This window comes from Seriola dumerili, unplaced genomic scaffold (assembly GCF_002260705.1).
Source record: "Seriola dumerili isolate Sdu_G_001 unplaced genomic scaffold, Sdu_1.0 BDQW01000442.1, whole genome shotgun sequence".
NCBI lineage: Eukaryota > Metazoa > Chordata > Actinopteri > Carangiformes > Carangidae > Seriola > Seriola dumerili.
In genome coordinates, this window is record NW_019174697.1 from 1,315,426 (window position 1) to 1,333,538 (window position 18,113).

At 40.1% G+C, this 18,113-nt stretch overlaps 1 protein-coding gene across 1 annotated transcript; it reads right to left on the reverse strand.

Moving 5' to 3' along the window:
• Positions 1–8,686: 8,686 nt before the first annotated feature.
• LOC111234247 (carbonic anhydrase 15-like) lies at positions 8,687–11,106 on the reverse strand. The gene is made up of 8 exons (XM_022762217.1): positions 11,022–11,106; positions 10,859–10,888; positions 9,882–10,058; positions 9,644–9,789; positions 9,448–9,540; positions 9,296–9,362; positions 9,046–9,206; positions 8,687–8,944 (listed from the first exon to the last, which is right to left on the reverse strand). Exons 1-8 carry the CDS (start codon positions 11,071–11,073, stop codon positions 8,720–8,722), a joined length of 951 nt encoding a protein of 316 aa, XP_022617938.1. The 5' UTR covers positions 11,074–11,106; the 3' UTR covers positions 8,687–8,719.
• Between the last annotated feature and the right edge of the window lie 7,007 nt (positions 11,107–18,113).

Sequence of the window (18,113 nt, forward strand, 5' to 3'; positions counted from 1 at the left end):
GTAAATATTGTAGGGACATCTCCCTACCGGTTCGATCTCAAAACCTACGACCTTGGTGAATTCAGAATGCTGGTTTCTTGGATTGCAATCAAACTCTGCAGCCTGACATCACATTGCCAAACCCTTGACTCAAGATTCACACCAGAAGAAAACGCTTACCATCAAGAACATCCACAAATGTAGTAGTCACATCATCCTCTCAATATCTGTAGCGAACAAGTGTGTAGTAGCAATGAAGTGCTATCCATAACAAGAGTAAGATATACAGAATCAATATGAAGAAAGTGACACGGCTTCCCACCCAGAGGCGATCACAGAAAGAGAATCGAACGAATAACACCGAAAAGAAGATCGAGAGAGGAAGAGAGCAAGTATAGCCTTAGACAGTATGAGAAAGACCCATGAATACACATCATCTAACCTCATCAGAACAAATACCAACACTCGACTACACTTCGCAAAGCACAAGACAGCGACACACCGGGCCTCACACAACATCTGATTTAATAATCCCTCTGAGGTCAAACATACTCTAACTGTAGCTCTCTCTAGCTATCTATTGTCTCTTCAACTCCCTCTTACCAATCCCCACTCTACTATTTTCATACCATTTTACTCCACGCTCTTCTATCTATACTTCCCCTTCTGTTTCAGCATGTGTACTACCATAACTTACTGACATTTCTCATTCCCATCATCTTCACTCTCATCATGCCTAGCCTTACAAATCGCATTACTTATTATAATGTGCGCTTCACCTCATTAGATCTCTCACTGATACGTTCCCTACCATCGGCTCTTACTACCAATTACATCTGATGACTCAATTATAACTCTGATTCTTCATGAAGTTCGTATCACCCAGCATTTTCCCACTCCACACAACCAGTCCCCTTAAGCCCGGCCCAGGCTTCCCGTGTTATTTTAACACTGTGCATCGTCTGGCACCCACCTCGTCTTACCGGCCTCATCACGTATTGCTACCTAACACTTCACCTCTAAGCCACCTCTGCCATAACTCCCATTCTGACCCCTCACCCCAGAACCTTAGAAACAACAGAGACCCACAAGCAGCTCAAGCCCCATTTCATAAATTCTCTATTCCACACAACGACAACAACAACTGAAACCAAGCATTCAATTGTCATTGTTCTCATGATTGTCTCACTTCTAAGCCCCACACGCGCGTGAATATCTTTCACGATTATTCCACAGTTTTCCCTAACACTCAAGCAGTAGACACTCATGTCCTGTCATCGGCGAACAGAAAGTGAAAACGTGGACCACGGACTCAAATCTTACCTGATATTATGTTCTTTGCAGGTGCCATTCTCATCAGGAGTTGTCCCATTTTGCCATACTGCTCCCCTTATCCTGCAATTCCTGCCAAATCAACTGCAAAATTAAATCCACACAGAAACGTTTGCCACTGTTATGGTACCTTCATCTGCAGTACACTCTTATTTAGCTCTAATCTAAGGCCTAAATGTGCTCTCACTATGTGGAGACTTGCTTCGAAAACACACAGGTGACAATATGACTTTGTTCCGTCACGGACCATGCATATCACGCCAGCATTGCCCAAATCAACATATGCACCCCTGAACAGGCGTCAAAGCTGGCAATGCGATTTGTCAACCTCCTCATATTATTAACTATCTTACTTTAAGAGCCTGTTTCCCTATCAGCGACGATATCAAAAATGTCTACCATGACAAAGGTCTACTTGAAGCTCTTATTTATTAAAACACAGGTCTCAATCGTCTTTCAGACTTAGCTTTGGCGGTTATCTATCTCATTACAAGCATAACATTCTCAGTAGGCGTGAAGTTGCCTGCGCCCACCATATCAGTTGTCTCTCAAAGAAAACCCTGACAATTTGTATTGTATCTAATACTTGATCAACAAAATCCAAATCATCAGCTTAAACTTCAGTGTCCACCCATTTCACTTTTCTTTCATGCGAATCAGAATATTCTAACTGAAACTGAATCTCTGAAAGATTCCTGTATTCACAACAAATAAACATAAATTAATCTCGTTTCTACCTTTACGTGTTGTCTGCAATATCTTATAAGGATTTCTGCTTTTGTCTCTTCGTTTTTCCGAGCTTCATTGAGCCGTCATTGCAATTATGCAAAGAGGCTTGGTGATTTGTAACATCTCTGGGCTACCAGTGTTGGCCACATCACTGAATACAGTAAAGTTAACCAACAACCCTGCCGGCTTGCAACAGCTTGAGTGAAAATCTGTGCTCGAACTCATTCTCAAAATCAGATATATTCGAGTCCATAGCAGTAATGTTGTACCATGTAGGAAATCAGACATGAAATCTAATTGAAATGACACTACCATAACAAGATAAATAACCATAAGTAGGAATAATAACATCAATGAATACAACAAAATTAATCTATAAATAAATAAAGATAAATTAGACACATAAATTATATTAAAAATAAGTAGATCTGTAGATTCACAATAATCGGAGTTTGGAAACCTGCACTAGAAGAGAGCACAGTTGTCGTGATAACGTTTGACCAACTAGATCACTTGGTGTGCAGCACGGTTGCTCTTCTTCTGTTGGTCGCGCGGTCTCGATATCCACTCAGCAGATTGGAGATCATGAGTGCTGATTCGGCACCCATTCAACTGTCAAGGCACTCACATTCTCTTTTTCCGTCATACAACACATCTCTTTCTTGCTTGTATCACAACGACGCCGCTTCACGTAAGCCCACAGCACACAATTACACACCACAACAACACACACACACAACACACACACACGTGGTTACACTATCAATACACACACAGAATAGCAGATCAAGATGAATAAAAGAGCCACACCTATAGGCTTTCTCTTTTCTGTGTGAATTATGAGCACAGCAGGTGGCGAATGTGATGCAGTGCGGCAGAGTTTGATTTTGCACAAACACAACCAGCATCATAATCCAAGTCGTGCTTTCAGATGACCGGCTTAAGGAAGATATCCCCACCAACTATTTACCCACTATTAATGACAAATTTCACAAGCCATGATAACGTTTTACCCTACTGCTACTATGACTTAATTATTGTACCCACATTTAAGCCTACTACCTTAGTTATACATTTTATTTATCTACTAATGTATTCGCTTAACACATTACTATACTACTATCAATTGTTTTATGACATTTACATACCCCTCATACTATTAGTATCAGATGTTCTAAACAGATCATTAGTTACACTCCTTACTGTATACCATTTGTTTATATGACCATTTTATAGACACACACTACGATGCATTCAACAGAAGTTCACTTCCATATGCGTCACTGTGAGCCTATTCATGGCCCACTATATACCTATGCCTCTATCCTTACAATTCTCTTCTTTAAGCCCTCTGGTTATTAGAAACAACATACCACCGTCGTCTCATCTCACAATGACTCTGTCCCACATCTACCTATAGATCATTAAGTGGTTACACACCGATGACCTCGCCTCATCCCCACAATCAGACTGCCCACTGCAGCGCCTTACGGATCCGCGACCCAGCTCTCATCTACTACAAGCTGTATGCACTCCGCTCTCATGGAACTACCCAACACGTCTTGCCTTCTTAGGTAATGTCCCCTGCTTTTGTCCTGTTTCTCAATAGTACCCTTATTTTTTTTTGCACCACAACACCATCGGACTCCCCCAAGCATACTCGTCAGTTTTTATCTCACACCACCCGTATTCTCGTACACACACGACCGCCTGGCACGTTTGTAACTCCTGCGCCACACTCCACCTCTCAGAGCGAGCGCGCATGACCACCTATCGAATTTCGTCGTTGCCCGGTCTTGTACCAGGGCCGAAAGCTAGCCTTTTACGGAGTCGGCGGGGTCGCGCCTCACCGGGGCACATATGTAAAGTAAGCTGCCGTGACCGGCATCCGTAACGAATTGGGCGATGTCTGCATCATTTTTCTTCTTTCTCCCCCCGCCAGCAGTGTTTTGTGTTCTTCGCGTCCATACCCTCTGTATAGTCCCTGTGTCTGCCCCCTACGCCCTCTATCTGCAACCTTACTTTTCCATCGCTTTGTCCCACATTGTCAGTGTAGCACGCGGTGCGACCCCCGGATCGCACCAGCCCATAACTCCCCATCCCCGCACTCCGCAATCGCTGGGTTTATCCTTATTCCACTTCCACTCACACCCGACTCTAGAGCGCCAGCAACCCCCACCGCTCTCTCCGGCTACCCCATAAAGCCACTATTATCCCATAGCTATTTCACGACCTAGCACTACCCCCTACTCACCCCCCAGACCCACCATTATCAACTATATGCGCAGTGCTTCACGCCATCGATTTTCCCTGCTCTATTATCACCGTCCCCACTATACTAATGCATCTTTGTCCACTTTTCCGTATGACATTTATTCTTGCCCGCTACCCTATTAACTACATGTACATCGATTCACAGCTTCTTTCCCACTCTTCTTCTACCAACCCCATTCATTCACCACACCACCCCCGCCACCCCAAGACCCTACTACGATCCTTCATACATCTTACCCCACACCACATTTACCCACCACTATGACCACCATTACATCTCTATATACTGCATTTCGTCATTCCACCCACACCAACATACAGCCACCGGGAACCCCGAACAATCTACTACTATCGCGTCTTTTCACTTCTGCAATCTCACACAACCTGCCCAGGTTTGATCCGCCCCAGCCTACACCCACCTACTGAACCCGAATATCACATTGCGCCGAAGCATCACACACGACCTAGCACCCTATCCCACGCGGCCGACACCCGCCCCATCCAGCACAATCCAGCATACCCTATCCGTCGTCCCATACCCTGCCCCTAACTACTGATGGTTCTCACCTGAATCTTTTAGCACTAATCTTCAGTATCCCACCCCAGCGCCCCCATATTCTCTTGTCCCTATCTTTTCCATGCAAATTTATTGCCCCCCCCAAACCCATACTCTTACCGCCTATTTCTTTCTCTATTCCCACCTTTTACAGACCCTACTGTTGATTCATACCTCTTCATACCCTTTGCCAACCAAAATGCACGTTTATTTACTCAGAGTTGCTCTAACGTTTTATGACCCCCCCGCAGCCCGATTATACTTATATCATTTTCATCAAATTATTTTGCCATTGACCCTATACTAATGTCCCTCTACTTTATTCCACGTTTTTCCTCGCCCATATGCTAGACCCCCAATTAACCTCCTCCAAGTACCCTTGCCATACCAACTTTTCTAAGTATTCAATGACACCTCTATGCTATATATGTTCGCCTTCTGACAGCAGTGTGTTTCAAAGGTAGTAGTTTCCCACAACCTATCACGCAGCCACCCCACCTACAGCCTCGAGTTTTTGCCACCCATGACCGCGCGCCGCATAGCTACCATACTTCTTGAGGACGTCATGGTATAATATGGCAGAAAACGTGAAAAAAACGACATAGTATAGTATGGCAAAAAAATTTGAAAAAATGACAAAATATAATAAAGCATTAAACCATTAGAAAACATCATAGTATGGCAAGGTATGAAGACGTCATAGTATAATGAGGCCCTAAGAGCAATAAAAAATGATATGGTATAGTATAACAAAATGAATTGAAAAACGACATAGTATAATAAGGAATAAAAACATCAATAAAATGTAATGGTATAGTAAGATATGAAGATGTCATAGTATAATAAAGCTCTAAAAGTGGAAAAAATTACATAGTATAGTATGGCAAAAAATGTGAAAAAAATGACAAAGTATAATAAAGCAGAAAAACATGGAAAAACATCATATTATAGTAAGATATGAAGATAACATATTATGGTAAGGCCCTAAAAGTGAAAAAACAACACACCAGAGGTATGGCAGAAAATGTGAAAAAATGAAATAGTATAGTATGGCAAAAAAATCGAAAAAACGATGTAGTACAATAATGCATAAAACATCAAAAGACATCATAGTACAATCAAGCCCTAAAAGTGAAAAAAATGACAGTATAGTTTGGCAAAAAAAGTGAAAAACGACATAGTATAACAAGGCATAAAAACATCAAAAAACTTCATATTATAGTAAGGTATATAGAAATCATAGTACAGAAAGGCCTTAAAAGAGAAAAAAACAACATAGTACAATAAGGCATATTATAGTAAGGCATAAATAAGTCATAGCATAGGAAGGCAGAAAATGTCATGAAAACATCACAGTATAGTAAGGCATAAAATGTCATAAAAACAAAATAGTATAGTAAGGTATATAATGTGTTTAAAACATCATACTATAGTAAGGTATAAAATGTCATAAAAACTTCACAGTATAGTAAGGCATAAAATATGACAAAAACCTTATAATATAGTAAGGCATAAAAACGTCATAGTAGTGTGAAAGAGTTCACTCAAATACTGGTAAATATTGGTAGGGACATCTCCCTACCGTCGATCTGAAAACCTACGACCTTGGTGAATTCAGATGCTGTTGTGTTTGGTTGCAATCAAACTCTGCAGCCTGACATCACATTCGCCCAACCCTGGACTCAGATTCACACAGAAAGAGAAAAGGCTTACAGTGTGGTCACTCTCTCTCATTCTGTGTGCGTGTGTGTGCGTGTGTGTGTGTGTGTGTGTGTGTGTATGTGTGTGTGTGTGTGCTTCCCCGAGGCCGTGACAGAAGGAGGATGGTGTGACCACAAGCAGAGAGGATGGGATGGGAGAGTGTGCTTAGACAGTATGGGTGCCCAATTCACACTCATCTCCATCTGCTGAGTGATATCGAACGCACCAACAGAAGAGCACACGGCTCCACACCAAGTGATCTGATTGGTCAAACATTATCACTCCAACTGTGCTCTCTTGTTTTGTCTTTCCAACTCCTTTTGTAATCACAGATCTACTTATTTTTATAGATTTATGTGGTTTTATTTATCTTTTTTATTTTATAATTATTATTTTATTCATTATTTTATTATTCCTATTATGGTTATTTATTATGTATGTAGTTTCATTCATTAGATTCATGTAGATTTCCTACATGGTACACATTACATCTATGACTCAATATAACTCTGATTTTGATAAAGTGTTCACACAGATTTTCCACTCAACACCTGTGTAAGCCGGCAGGGTTGTGTTATTTAAACTTTTCATGTTGGCACACTGTAGCCACAGATTTACAACTCACTCAAGCCTCTTTGCATAATTGCCATTGCCTCACAGAACTGGAAACAAGAGACAAAGCAGAATCCTTATAACTATTCAACAACAAAAAGGAAACAGATTAATTTATGTTTATTGTTTGAATACAGGGAATCTTTCAGATTCAGTTTCAGTAGAAATATTCTGATTCGGCAGAAAGAAAAGTGAAATTGTGGACACTGACATTTAACTGATATTTGTTCTTGCAGGTGTCATTCAGTCATTCAGAGTTGTCCATTTGCATACCTGAAGCCCTTATCTGCATGATTCCTGGCAAATATGCAAAATAAATGCACACAGAAAAGTTTGCATGTTAGGTACCCTTCATTGCAGTACACTTTATTTTAGGTCCAATCTTAATGGACTTAATGTGCTCTTCAATAGTGGAGATTTGGCTTCGAAAAACACAGGTGTTACTAATGATGACTTTGTTCTGTCAGGGAGCCATGTCTATGAGCCAGCATGCAAGGTAATAGGACCCTGGAACAGGTAAAGCTGAATGGATTTTCAACCCTTATTAATATTATTAATATTATTCATTAGACCTGTGGTTTTCCTATTAGGACATATCAAAATGTCTACCATGAAAAGGTCTATTGAAGCAGTATAAAAAGACCAGGCTCATGTGCAGGCTTGTTTGGGGTTACAGCTGTACAGATAACATTCAGTAGGTGAGTTGCTGCGCCCACATACTGTTTGTTTTCAAATAAAACTCTGAAATTTGTATTGTGATAATACTTGATGTGAACAAGAACTAAAGCCACTAAAACAGACTGCCTTCCCCTCTGTTTTTAGCCACGCTAGCGATGTGGCTAAAAACACAAACAACACAAAAAAAACATTTCATCCAGTGCATTCATCAGGTCAAAATTTTATTTCATTTTTTTCATTTTATGATAAAATACTTGTAAAATACATAATATTCCAATCAACCTCAACTGTACTTGTTAGCATGCTAATACTCTAAACTAACACAGTGAACAAGTGACAACATAGCATTTAGCCTTCTAGCATGGCTATATCCTCTTTGTCTGTGTGTTCTCAAGTTTTGACTAAATTTATCTTTTGTCTTTAACTATTATCAAGTTTTAACAATCTAACAATCTCAGACCCAAAGTCTGAAGAATACTAATGAAAACTACCTTATATGTTAGGATTGTACCTTTTCAAGAACAAGCTACTGTACAATGCCTACAGTCATAAATGCACACATGCTACCAGTGCTCCATTCACCACTGTTAGTAATGCACTAATGGAGTTAAATAATCCTGCAGAGACAGCAGGGCACAATCATGAAAAAATTAGTAACACTTCAACACATTACAGTACTCTTCTTCACAGTTTGTTTTTTTATATGTATTAGTTGCTGGAGCATCTCTACGGATGTGACAACTCTACACTTTAACTCAGATTCAAATCAGAAACCTCTGTGACCACAGAAAAAACATGAATTAATCCTTGTTCGCCGTTGTTGTGTTTCATGTTTCATGATTTGGACTTGACGCAGCACTAGAGTCCAGAGATGAAGCCTCCCAGTAAAATGATTTGAAGCAGCTGCACTGACACAGATAACCTGAAGGGACGACTGGCCGTCCCTGTGAGAAGTTTGGCATCTTTGGATGCAGAGATGATGCGGCTGAAGGTAGGGTGGATGTGCCTGAAGTTGTTCTGCAGAGGTGTCACCTGCTCTGCATCCTCCTCTGTGGAGAAGATCTGTGAGGTAAACTGAGCCAGCTGTGGGGAAAATATAAAAATAATATTGATTTACAGCACCCATGAAGCCATTTAGATTATTTTCATGGAAAGTATAATTTGAAATGACTTTAGAGACATACTTGAGACCATGAGATGTAGATGGGGACTTCATACAGAGTCCATACAACCACTTGGGAACAAGGAGGGGTGGTGAGGCTGCCGTAATAACGGTAATACTGACTCATGTTGTGCTTCGGCAGAAGGCTCATCAGTGGGAATGGCTTGATTTTAGTAGTTTGGCCTTGGGAAGGATACACAGCAGTAATTAGAACATTTACAAACAACACAAACAACATGTAGAAATTATTTTTTTTGTGTGTTTCCACAAACCTTTGTAAGCTACAGAGGACAGTTTTTGTGATACATGTCCAAAGTGCACATTGTCTGCATACACAACCTGCAAGGAGGGACAAACTCAGGACTTATTTATATGAAAATAACTACAAATGCTCAAATATATAAAAGAAATTTGACAAACTGACATCAATGAAGAATCCAAGGACAGCAAGTCCAGTTGGATCATCCAAGGCGGCTGTCAAATTTGGATAGATGGACTTCATGTTGACTATATGCATCTGGAAATAGACAAAAAAGTACAGAGACATCAAGGGCACTGCCCCAGTCTGCTGCATCACAGGGTTTGTGACAGTGTAGAGCTGTCTACTGACCATACTGTACCTCCATTGGGTATCTGCGTCTCTCCACTGTGTGCTCTGAGCCGTTGGTGGCTGGGCCTCCCCAGTGGAAGTGCACCTGGATGGTGTGGTACACATCTGGAAGACCTCCACCGCTCACTGACATGCCACTGCCGACGTGTAGCACAACTGTGAGCAACCAGAGAGAAATAATCACCAACACAAATGCACAAAAGAGACAATAACACACATGTTCAGGACAGTATCTGCAGTATATTCACCAGAGTGTCCGTCATTTTTAAGCGTCCATTGGCCTGTTTGGATCATATCGAAGCCCTCCAGATGCACAGACCCCAGAGAGTCATTTCTGGTCATCTGGTGGTCGAGGTTGATGGGAGAGTGGTGCTCTTCAAGTAAGGGGTGACATGATGGGAATGTGTCTCCCCATGAATAAGGATCTGAGGATGGAAAACAAACCACATGAACACCACATGCACAACGCATGTGGTGTTCATGTTAAAAATGAGGTTGAAATGTAGTTCCTGACCTTGGAAACAGTAGCTGTTAAAACAGTCTCTCTATGAGGTCCATTTAGCGGCTGTTTCAGAGCTTTTGATCATAACACGCCATCTTCACATTGCACAGTTGTCATGAAATTGTACACTAGATGTTCAGATGTTCTGTTTTTGTCATTTTCCTTCTTGTTTTGTCAAAACTCAGTCAACAACATCTGCTGAGGAAGATTGTGTGAGAGGACCAAAAGTTCAAGCAGCAACTAAATGTAGCAACAAATGGACCTTGTGGTGAGATCTGTTTTTTCAAAGAGAATCGCTCTGCCACTTAAATTAACCTTTTTTTCCTGGCTTTTTACTTTTTATTTTTTCTTGTGAAGCACTCAATAGTTTAACCTCATGAAGTCTGTAGCAGTTATTCAAATCAATCCAACTGAGAGGTTTAGAGGAGAAAATCACTCTTTTAACCATATGCTCACAGTTCATGAAACTTCTGTCCATGGGTGGCAAGAAGACACTGCTTCATTTATTACAAACCAAAAACAGTTCAGTTAGTTTAAAAATAACAGAAAAAATTAATTGTATAAAATAATGGTTTATTTCAGTTGAATAATGTCTAATGTCTCCTATTAGCCAGTTAATTATTCACCAACAAGTGGGCACATATATGTATGTTACAATGACCATACTCTTAAAGTGTCTGTCTGTGTGTTTTTAAATTAAGAATTAGCTCATATGTTACTTACCACATTGTGGCTCATTGTAACAGTAATTTTCTGGAATATAAAAAAAGAGAAAGAGTAGAGAAACATAATTTTTCTTCACTTTAATTTAATTAGCTTGAATTTAATAGAAATTACATATAAAAAATGTTGTTTTTGTCATATGAGAGAAAAGCAGGAGCCTCACCTGATGCAGCGTATGAAACAACAATCATGAGGAGAGCAGCAGTCCAAATCATCGTAGGATCCCGCAGCCTGATGAAGCAGACAGGTGTCGGTATCTGAGGTAGACTGAAAACCAGTGCAGACGTCCCACTTAAGTAGGAACGGAGGTGAAAGCTGAGTTTTATTTTCTCCTGGTCAGATCAGTGAACTGTGTCATTACCAGTCTGGTGGTCTTTTCTGATCAACAGGCTCATTGATGCAAAGACAGCTTCACCCCTCCCCTCCCTCCCCCCTCGCTGCTGCCGGCATCGATGCCCAGTGACTAGTAACAAGACACATTCATCTCACGGGAAAGCCAGAGGATGTGTAGCTCGCTGAATTAGAAAGGAACAGATTATATATGGTTTGGCACCAGCGATAACAGTAAAGATGTGGAAAATCCATCCTATCATTTTGTGAGATAACGTTTTCATGGGATTTTTAGGTTTTCCTTTCAGTTCCCATCATTGTCCACCACAGCAATATATTAAAGCGCCGTTATTCTAAATGTAGATGTACTGCATCAGTGTAGTTTAATTGTTTGGCAGATTAAAAATTATGATATTGAACTAATGATGTAGCATGTGATATAGTGGTTAAGATGCCAGTTAATGCGCTCAACTTGATATATATAAAACTCTGATATCTCCTTTTTCAAGTGTGAAACGTTTTAAAGTGATTTTAAACTTCTCCACTGTCTCATAAATTCAATCAACGTCTTCAGTGAGCAGCTCAGCTTTAAGTGTTACTTCTCTCCCATCCAGGAATAGATTGTGATTCTGTCACTACTCTGGCCTGTGTGAACAAAGCCTCTTTTCTTCAGCGACAATGCTTTCCAGCAGGGTATCACTATCTCTGCTCCGCCTGCTGCCTTATGAGTCACTGTGAGGTGTGCTATATCCGCTTTCTTTAAATTATCTGAATCTTTGGATTGCTGTGGATTTGATTTATCCAGCAACCTCTATCTCACTGTTGGGAGAGGAGGGGGGATTTCCCTGCATCCCACCTTAATCCTCTTTGACATTTGGTCACTGCTGGCGGAGGAATTTCTTCAGCAAGTCAAAAGGACTCACAGAGCAGCTAAATGTCGTGATTGATCAGGTTCAACATAAAGTTCAGTGTGTGTTCATACCCACTGACGCATGAGTCGTCCTTCATGGTGCAATTTATTTGGCATTTGATTAGATGTACATCTACCTCAGAAAAACACAAGCCTCCCCCCCTCCCCCTGCAAATGAAGCATTTTGTAAAATTGGCTATGAAATAAAAGACATTTGTTGTATTATACATAAAACATTTCAAATCCATTAAAATTAGTTCTCACACCACCATAGTCTTGAACAGAAACTACAGTGTAAATGCAGCTGGTCGAGTCATGGGCAGGTTTTCGATGCATATGGAGATATTAAACTATATGCAGGAGTCTTTGAGCCGACTGTACAGGACACACTGTAGAGCTAAAACTTTCCATCAAAACAAAAACAAACAAAAAAACAAATCTCTCAGCATGCCAGAAGATAAAAACATGCACTGCAGGTCCAAAAAACAGGTTAAAAAAATAAAACCAAACAAACTTGATGAGAGAAAAAAAAAAAAAAAAAAAAAAAAAAAAAAAATCCAAACCAGTAAACCATCTCCTATACACACATGCACATTACTTTTTCTACAATTTATAAGATTTTGTTTGTTGGATAATCCACTGTGGATTGTCAATATGCCAAAAAAAGGAGAAAATAAGCTTCAGCACAAAAAAAATTATATTTTATACATATGGTACATTCAAACATGAGACGCACACAGTCATTCAGACACACATTTACAGCTGTTTTTCTAGAGGCAGATCAAAAGCGGTTTGAATGCTGGTGGTTGTGGGTCGACTCTGACTTTCTCAGGCTTATAAAATTCATCCATGAGTGAATCAAACGATTGTCGTCATAACACGGGTCTAACTCATTCCAAATATACAGTTTAAACTTTTCTTTTATTACAATTTTTTTTTCTTTTGTGATCCCACTGAGAAACAAGAACAATAACAGACCCATCAACACCATAACAGAAAAGATTCATATCTGAAGTCAGTGACATCATCTTCATCAGTAGCTGAAAACAACCTCAATAACTGGGACAACAGATGTAGTGCGTGAAGAATCGCACATACAAAGACATCAGGGATGGAGGGGCAGCATCCAAACGTGACAACTGACAAACTTTACTAAAAAAAAAAACACAAACAAAACAAAAAAAACAAAAAAAAACAAAAAAAAATAAAAACCAAACAAAACCTGATTTAATCGAGGGATGAGCGTGCAAGCTTTGAGTCACTAAACTGGTTCAGTTAGCAAATACACAACTACCCTGTTATGATAAAGTAACAACACTGGGACCGTCTGCATGATTACATGATTTTAAATAAATGTATTTTTTTCAAATTTGATGACGGGATATCGTCCCTAATCTTCACACATACACATGAAAAGCTTCATTGCTTTCGCTCGCTGATCAGTCGGGCAATCGGGCTGCATCTATCCCACAATAAAACATTCGAGATTACAGCCTGCAGTCATAAATTATCAACAAAAAAGAACACAATACCAAACTCAGTATTTATCAGTACCACAACATTCGTTGATACATAATGCCTTGTGTCAGCATTACCTAATAAAAACCCTATAGGAGGAAACTAACTGTACCTTCTTGCAAGGTTAAACCTCTTAACTACAAAACATCTTTTGCTGCAAATATGCGCTATAAACCTGGAAGACAGCTTCATGATCAGACTAGTAAGAAAGTGAAGGGACAGAAGGTTTTTATGAGCAAGTAGAAATCGAGATCTGGGACATGCCGGGACAGATGAAAACATTATTTGTAGCCTGGAGACCAACAGATCATTACAGATACGTCCATTTAAACGACAGTATGATGCAAACAAAAACGCACAAGGGACAAAAGCTGGCTTCACTGTCCATCTGTCATTATTTGCCTTGTGCTGGACCAAAACACACAAGTATTACAAATTGGACTGGCACAGACCTGAGGGGGTTATTTACATCAGGGCTTCTCGACCAATCAGGCCAAATCTGAGATGTTTCAAAAGCTTTGCTCAGTCAATGCTAAAAGTAAAAGTGCAGCTTCCCCAGCCTGAATGTAGTGTTTTTCTTCTCTGTACAGAAACAGTCCCTCTGCTCCCTCAGATGCCAGTGTCTTTAAAAAAAAAAAAAAAAAAAAAAAAAAAAAAAAAAAAAACAGGAGTCCAACTGAGCGCTGACTTCTCATTGGCTAGGGTTGGGGCGCACAAATGACGTATCAAGAACTCCTGCATGCTATTTATCCGTTGGTGTATTCCTGCTCGGCAGAAGGAGGGATCCCTGCCCTGTATGTTTGTTGTTTGTCGCTTGCTGCCCTGCAATTACTATCATATGTGTATGCCGTATGGTAGCATTTTCATTATTTTCTTCAGACAGTTATGGCCGCTAAACTGATAATTCCCAATCTTCCAAGGGTATAATTAATTTGTCCATAACTATAGCTGTGATGCTATGACTCACCTTGTCCCCTGCGGGTGGCAATAGATTTGCTTCACTTCTGAAAACAGCACGTCGACGACTTAAGAAGGTGTTAAAATGCAAATAGATACACCTGTCCAAAACCAGCGGAAGGGCCCGCCCCAGGCTGCTTTGCTAAGTGTTTAGTGTGTGAAAAAAAAGTGCCAGTTTCTGTTCTACATAACCTGTGCCACACAAAGAGTGTTGCAGTGGAAATGGAAGTAGGGACTTTAACAGTCTTAGACTCAGTGAGCATGAAAAAGCATTTTGTAGAGTGGCAATTTTCATGTGTAGGGTGGCACATGAAATGTACATGACAGGCTGTGTAGGCAAACAAAAAAAAAAAAAATCTCAAGAGCCAGGGGTCTCATTTTCAGTCTTCGGAATCTTTTCAGAGGATGTTAGACTTAAAAGAGTGATCATAGATTCCAATCATTTAGCAGTTTCATGATAAAATCAGTTCGTTCTCATTCTTGTTTATAAGGTAGATTTGAGATAATCTGATTCGTGGCCTGAGTTTTATTCTGTTGTTTCTACTTCGCTTTTAATTAGACTTCACTAAAAAAAGGTTATTCCAGCCCAGTGTGAAGGATTTTCAAGGACTTCCATTTATATCAAGCCTATTCTGGTGACTGATGTGCAACGACTTATGGATCACTAGCAGACCATATTTTACTTCTCTACAGAGAATTAGAAAACTAATAGACTCAGCATAATCTCATTTTCTACTTCATTATTAGATCTGATCCTCCGCAGCTGGTAATCCAGGAGGAATCTGTTCAAAATGGATGTTTTATATGTTTTGTTGCAGACGCTGTGCAGCTGTTCATGCTCCCACTCGCTTAACTACTGAACAGAAGCAGGTATTGATGCACTGTTCTGAAAACTATTTTTGGATCTTTTGGTCAAAGATTACAAAAATCCCTACAGAAACAATGTTTTGACACATCATATATATTCAGCTGAGCCTTCAATTATGTAAATTGCATTTTGATTACCACAGCTCTCTGTCCATGCACACAAAATCCACTTACAGATTAAAACATGCCATTGTGTTTAGCAGGGCTTTCATCAAATTCAACAAAATTGCAATAAAATGCATGAAAGTATTTCCCTAAACTAATGACTCTGATATTTGCACCCCAACCATTAACTGCACATGACCCCACCCCCGGCCCCTCCACACACACATGGCTAGGACTGCGGCTGTGGGCAAACCTGTTTTTGGGGAGAAAGCAGTAAATTCCCCCACTAGGATGAGGTGTAATGAGGGAGCGCTGGCCGTGGATCCCCTCTGTCTGGACTTAATATGGTGAATACCTGCCCCACAACACCTCCGGCTGTCGGCTGTTAGGACACACTAGGATTTTACTCTCTTTAGTACCTCGGCGGAGCTTTTCATTCCTGTTCGCATTGGGTGGGTTAGTGGGTACAAGCAGGCGGAGTAGACTGGCACATCACTCAGGTTTGATGCTGGGAGACATGACATACGACAGAGTCATCACTTTCAGCAGAAGCGAGAGAGAGAGAGACAGAATAATTCTTTTTGTTTGGATCGGATGAGGCCCCAGTTGCATGGCCTTGGTGATGAAATTGGTTGGGATGCGTTCACATACACTCTTTTCAAGTATTAAATATGAATTGTGTGGGTGTCCTGGGTTTTCTGGTTTGAAATATATTTGCTGCATACTGAGTCATGTGGACAGCTATTCTTTCATTGAGTGGCCCATGGGGAGCTGAATAAACACCCTTGCGCCACCTTTCATAAATTAAGGTGGCACCCAAGTTGTTTTTATGAAGATCTAATTTTGTTGCGCTCTAATGAATTCTGAGTAGGGGGGACTGGGAGAGGCTTAATGCTAGTATGCAAGCTTGCTTGCGTCCGCACTGTAGGGATCCACTGTATGTCATCAAACTGAAGCTGAATCAGAGACAAGGGAAGTAAGTTACAGTACAAAGTAAAAAGGAAGGTTTCTTACCCAACGTTTTCATACATGAATGAGTCTGACTGCAGATAAGTGGCCAGTACTTTTTAGTGAGCAATTAGGACAAAGCATTTAAAATCTGAGCGGAAAGCTCCCTTATTACAATATAAGTCCAGTGTATACAGCCTGTTTCACCCCTTTTTCACTGTTATTTAAAGTTTGTGGTTACAAGGTAAAGGGTGTATTTTCTGGTATACAGGCTGGCTTGACGCCTTTTTCACTCTGTTTACTTTCTAGTTACAAGGTCATTGCGGGCAGTAAAATAATAAACAGGTCCTGCGTGTCAGTCCCTGGTTCACCCTTTTTTCAATGCAATTACAAAGTAAAATATTGTGTATGCAGACCGCTTAGATGTGAGCATTCATTATTCCAGTAACAGAAAAGTGAAATATGTCCAACATAATGTTAAAACAGATGTCCAAAGTGTCAAACAGGAAAAACAGACTGTAAAACATCTAATAATTATTGCTTATTGTCTTGGATATAAACTGGATGCCTCTGAATAAGGCTAAATTAAATTGTGGATAACATGTCAGCCATAATGTAACATTTGGAAGCTCTGCAGTTAAAAGTCTTCTCCTTTTCAAACACAAGGGTAGGAGTTTAAGTCAAAGAAGCACTTTGGATGTAATTTTATTTCTAGGTCATTCCTTTACAGGAAAAGTTCTTTTCTTGGTTCTGGTTACTTTCTTTTCCTTGTGCGACTCTAGGCACCCCACTTGACATTCACAAAAGGCTCGCTGAGATTGGATCACGGTGACATCGGGGTACAATGAAGTTATTACATAATCAGAAACACGAGGAGTGCAGATAATGAGATATTTTGTAGAAAGACAACTTTTACAAATTATCTCAACACTTTATTCCCCTGAGATAAAATTAAAACCAGTGATAATGAATTATCTTTTACCAGAGAGGAGCTTCTGTATTATTCTTGCCAAATCATTTGAGAGGGGGACTTCAAACAGACTACACCACTGTGTCTCCACCAACTCAGAGATGGTTTTAACAAGCATACAATCACATCAATCGTCATTGTTCTTGATTAATTGTGGTGATAAAATTGTATTCATGATTAAACATGAATCAAGACTGAGGCAGATTGCAAAGCAGATGTGTCGCAGTCATAAAGATAAAAGTTCCAGAAAAAAAGACACAAACGTATTATCACACGTTCATTATGTGTGATATGTCGAGCATGAGTAATATTGTGCACAGTCTCTGCAGTTATGGATTATGAGAAGCCATTTGTATAAATCTAAGTGAAATATGGAATGAGAATGTAACTAATCTTCACATTATGTAACGTAATAGATCTTAAAATACCATATGAGTGCATGTAAAAATGACTTATTCTTTCAGTGGATGGAATCTAAATCACATGAATCCGAAGCCAGAGAAAACTACAATTATTAAAACCACATTTTAATACACAACGCTGACAGAGCAGCATCTTTTCTTTTAGTGCCACTGTATAGTGCTAAATTTCTCCCCACCCCAGGGGGCGGGAGGGCCGCGGGAGTCTTCAGAAAGAGGGCATCTATTCGT

Coding starts and splice junctions, on each gene's coding strand:
- LOC111234247 (XM_022762217.1), bottom strand. CDS start 11,073: ATGATTTGGACTGCTGCTCTCCTCATGATTGTTGTTTCATACGCTGCA. Junction 10,889..11,021: donor TGTTTCATACGCTGCATCAG/GTGAGGCTCCTG, acceptor TTTATATTCCAG/AAAATTACTGTTACAATGAG. Junction 9,207..9,295: donor GTCCTCTGTAGCTTACAAAG/GTTTGTGGAAAC, acceptor ATCCTTCCCAAG/GCCAAACTACTAAAATCAAG.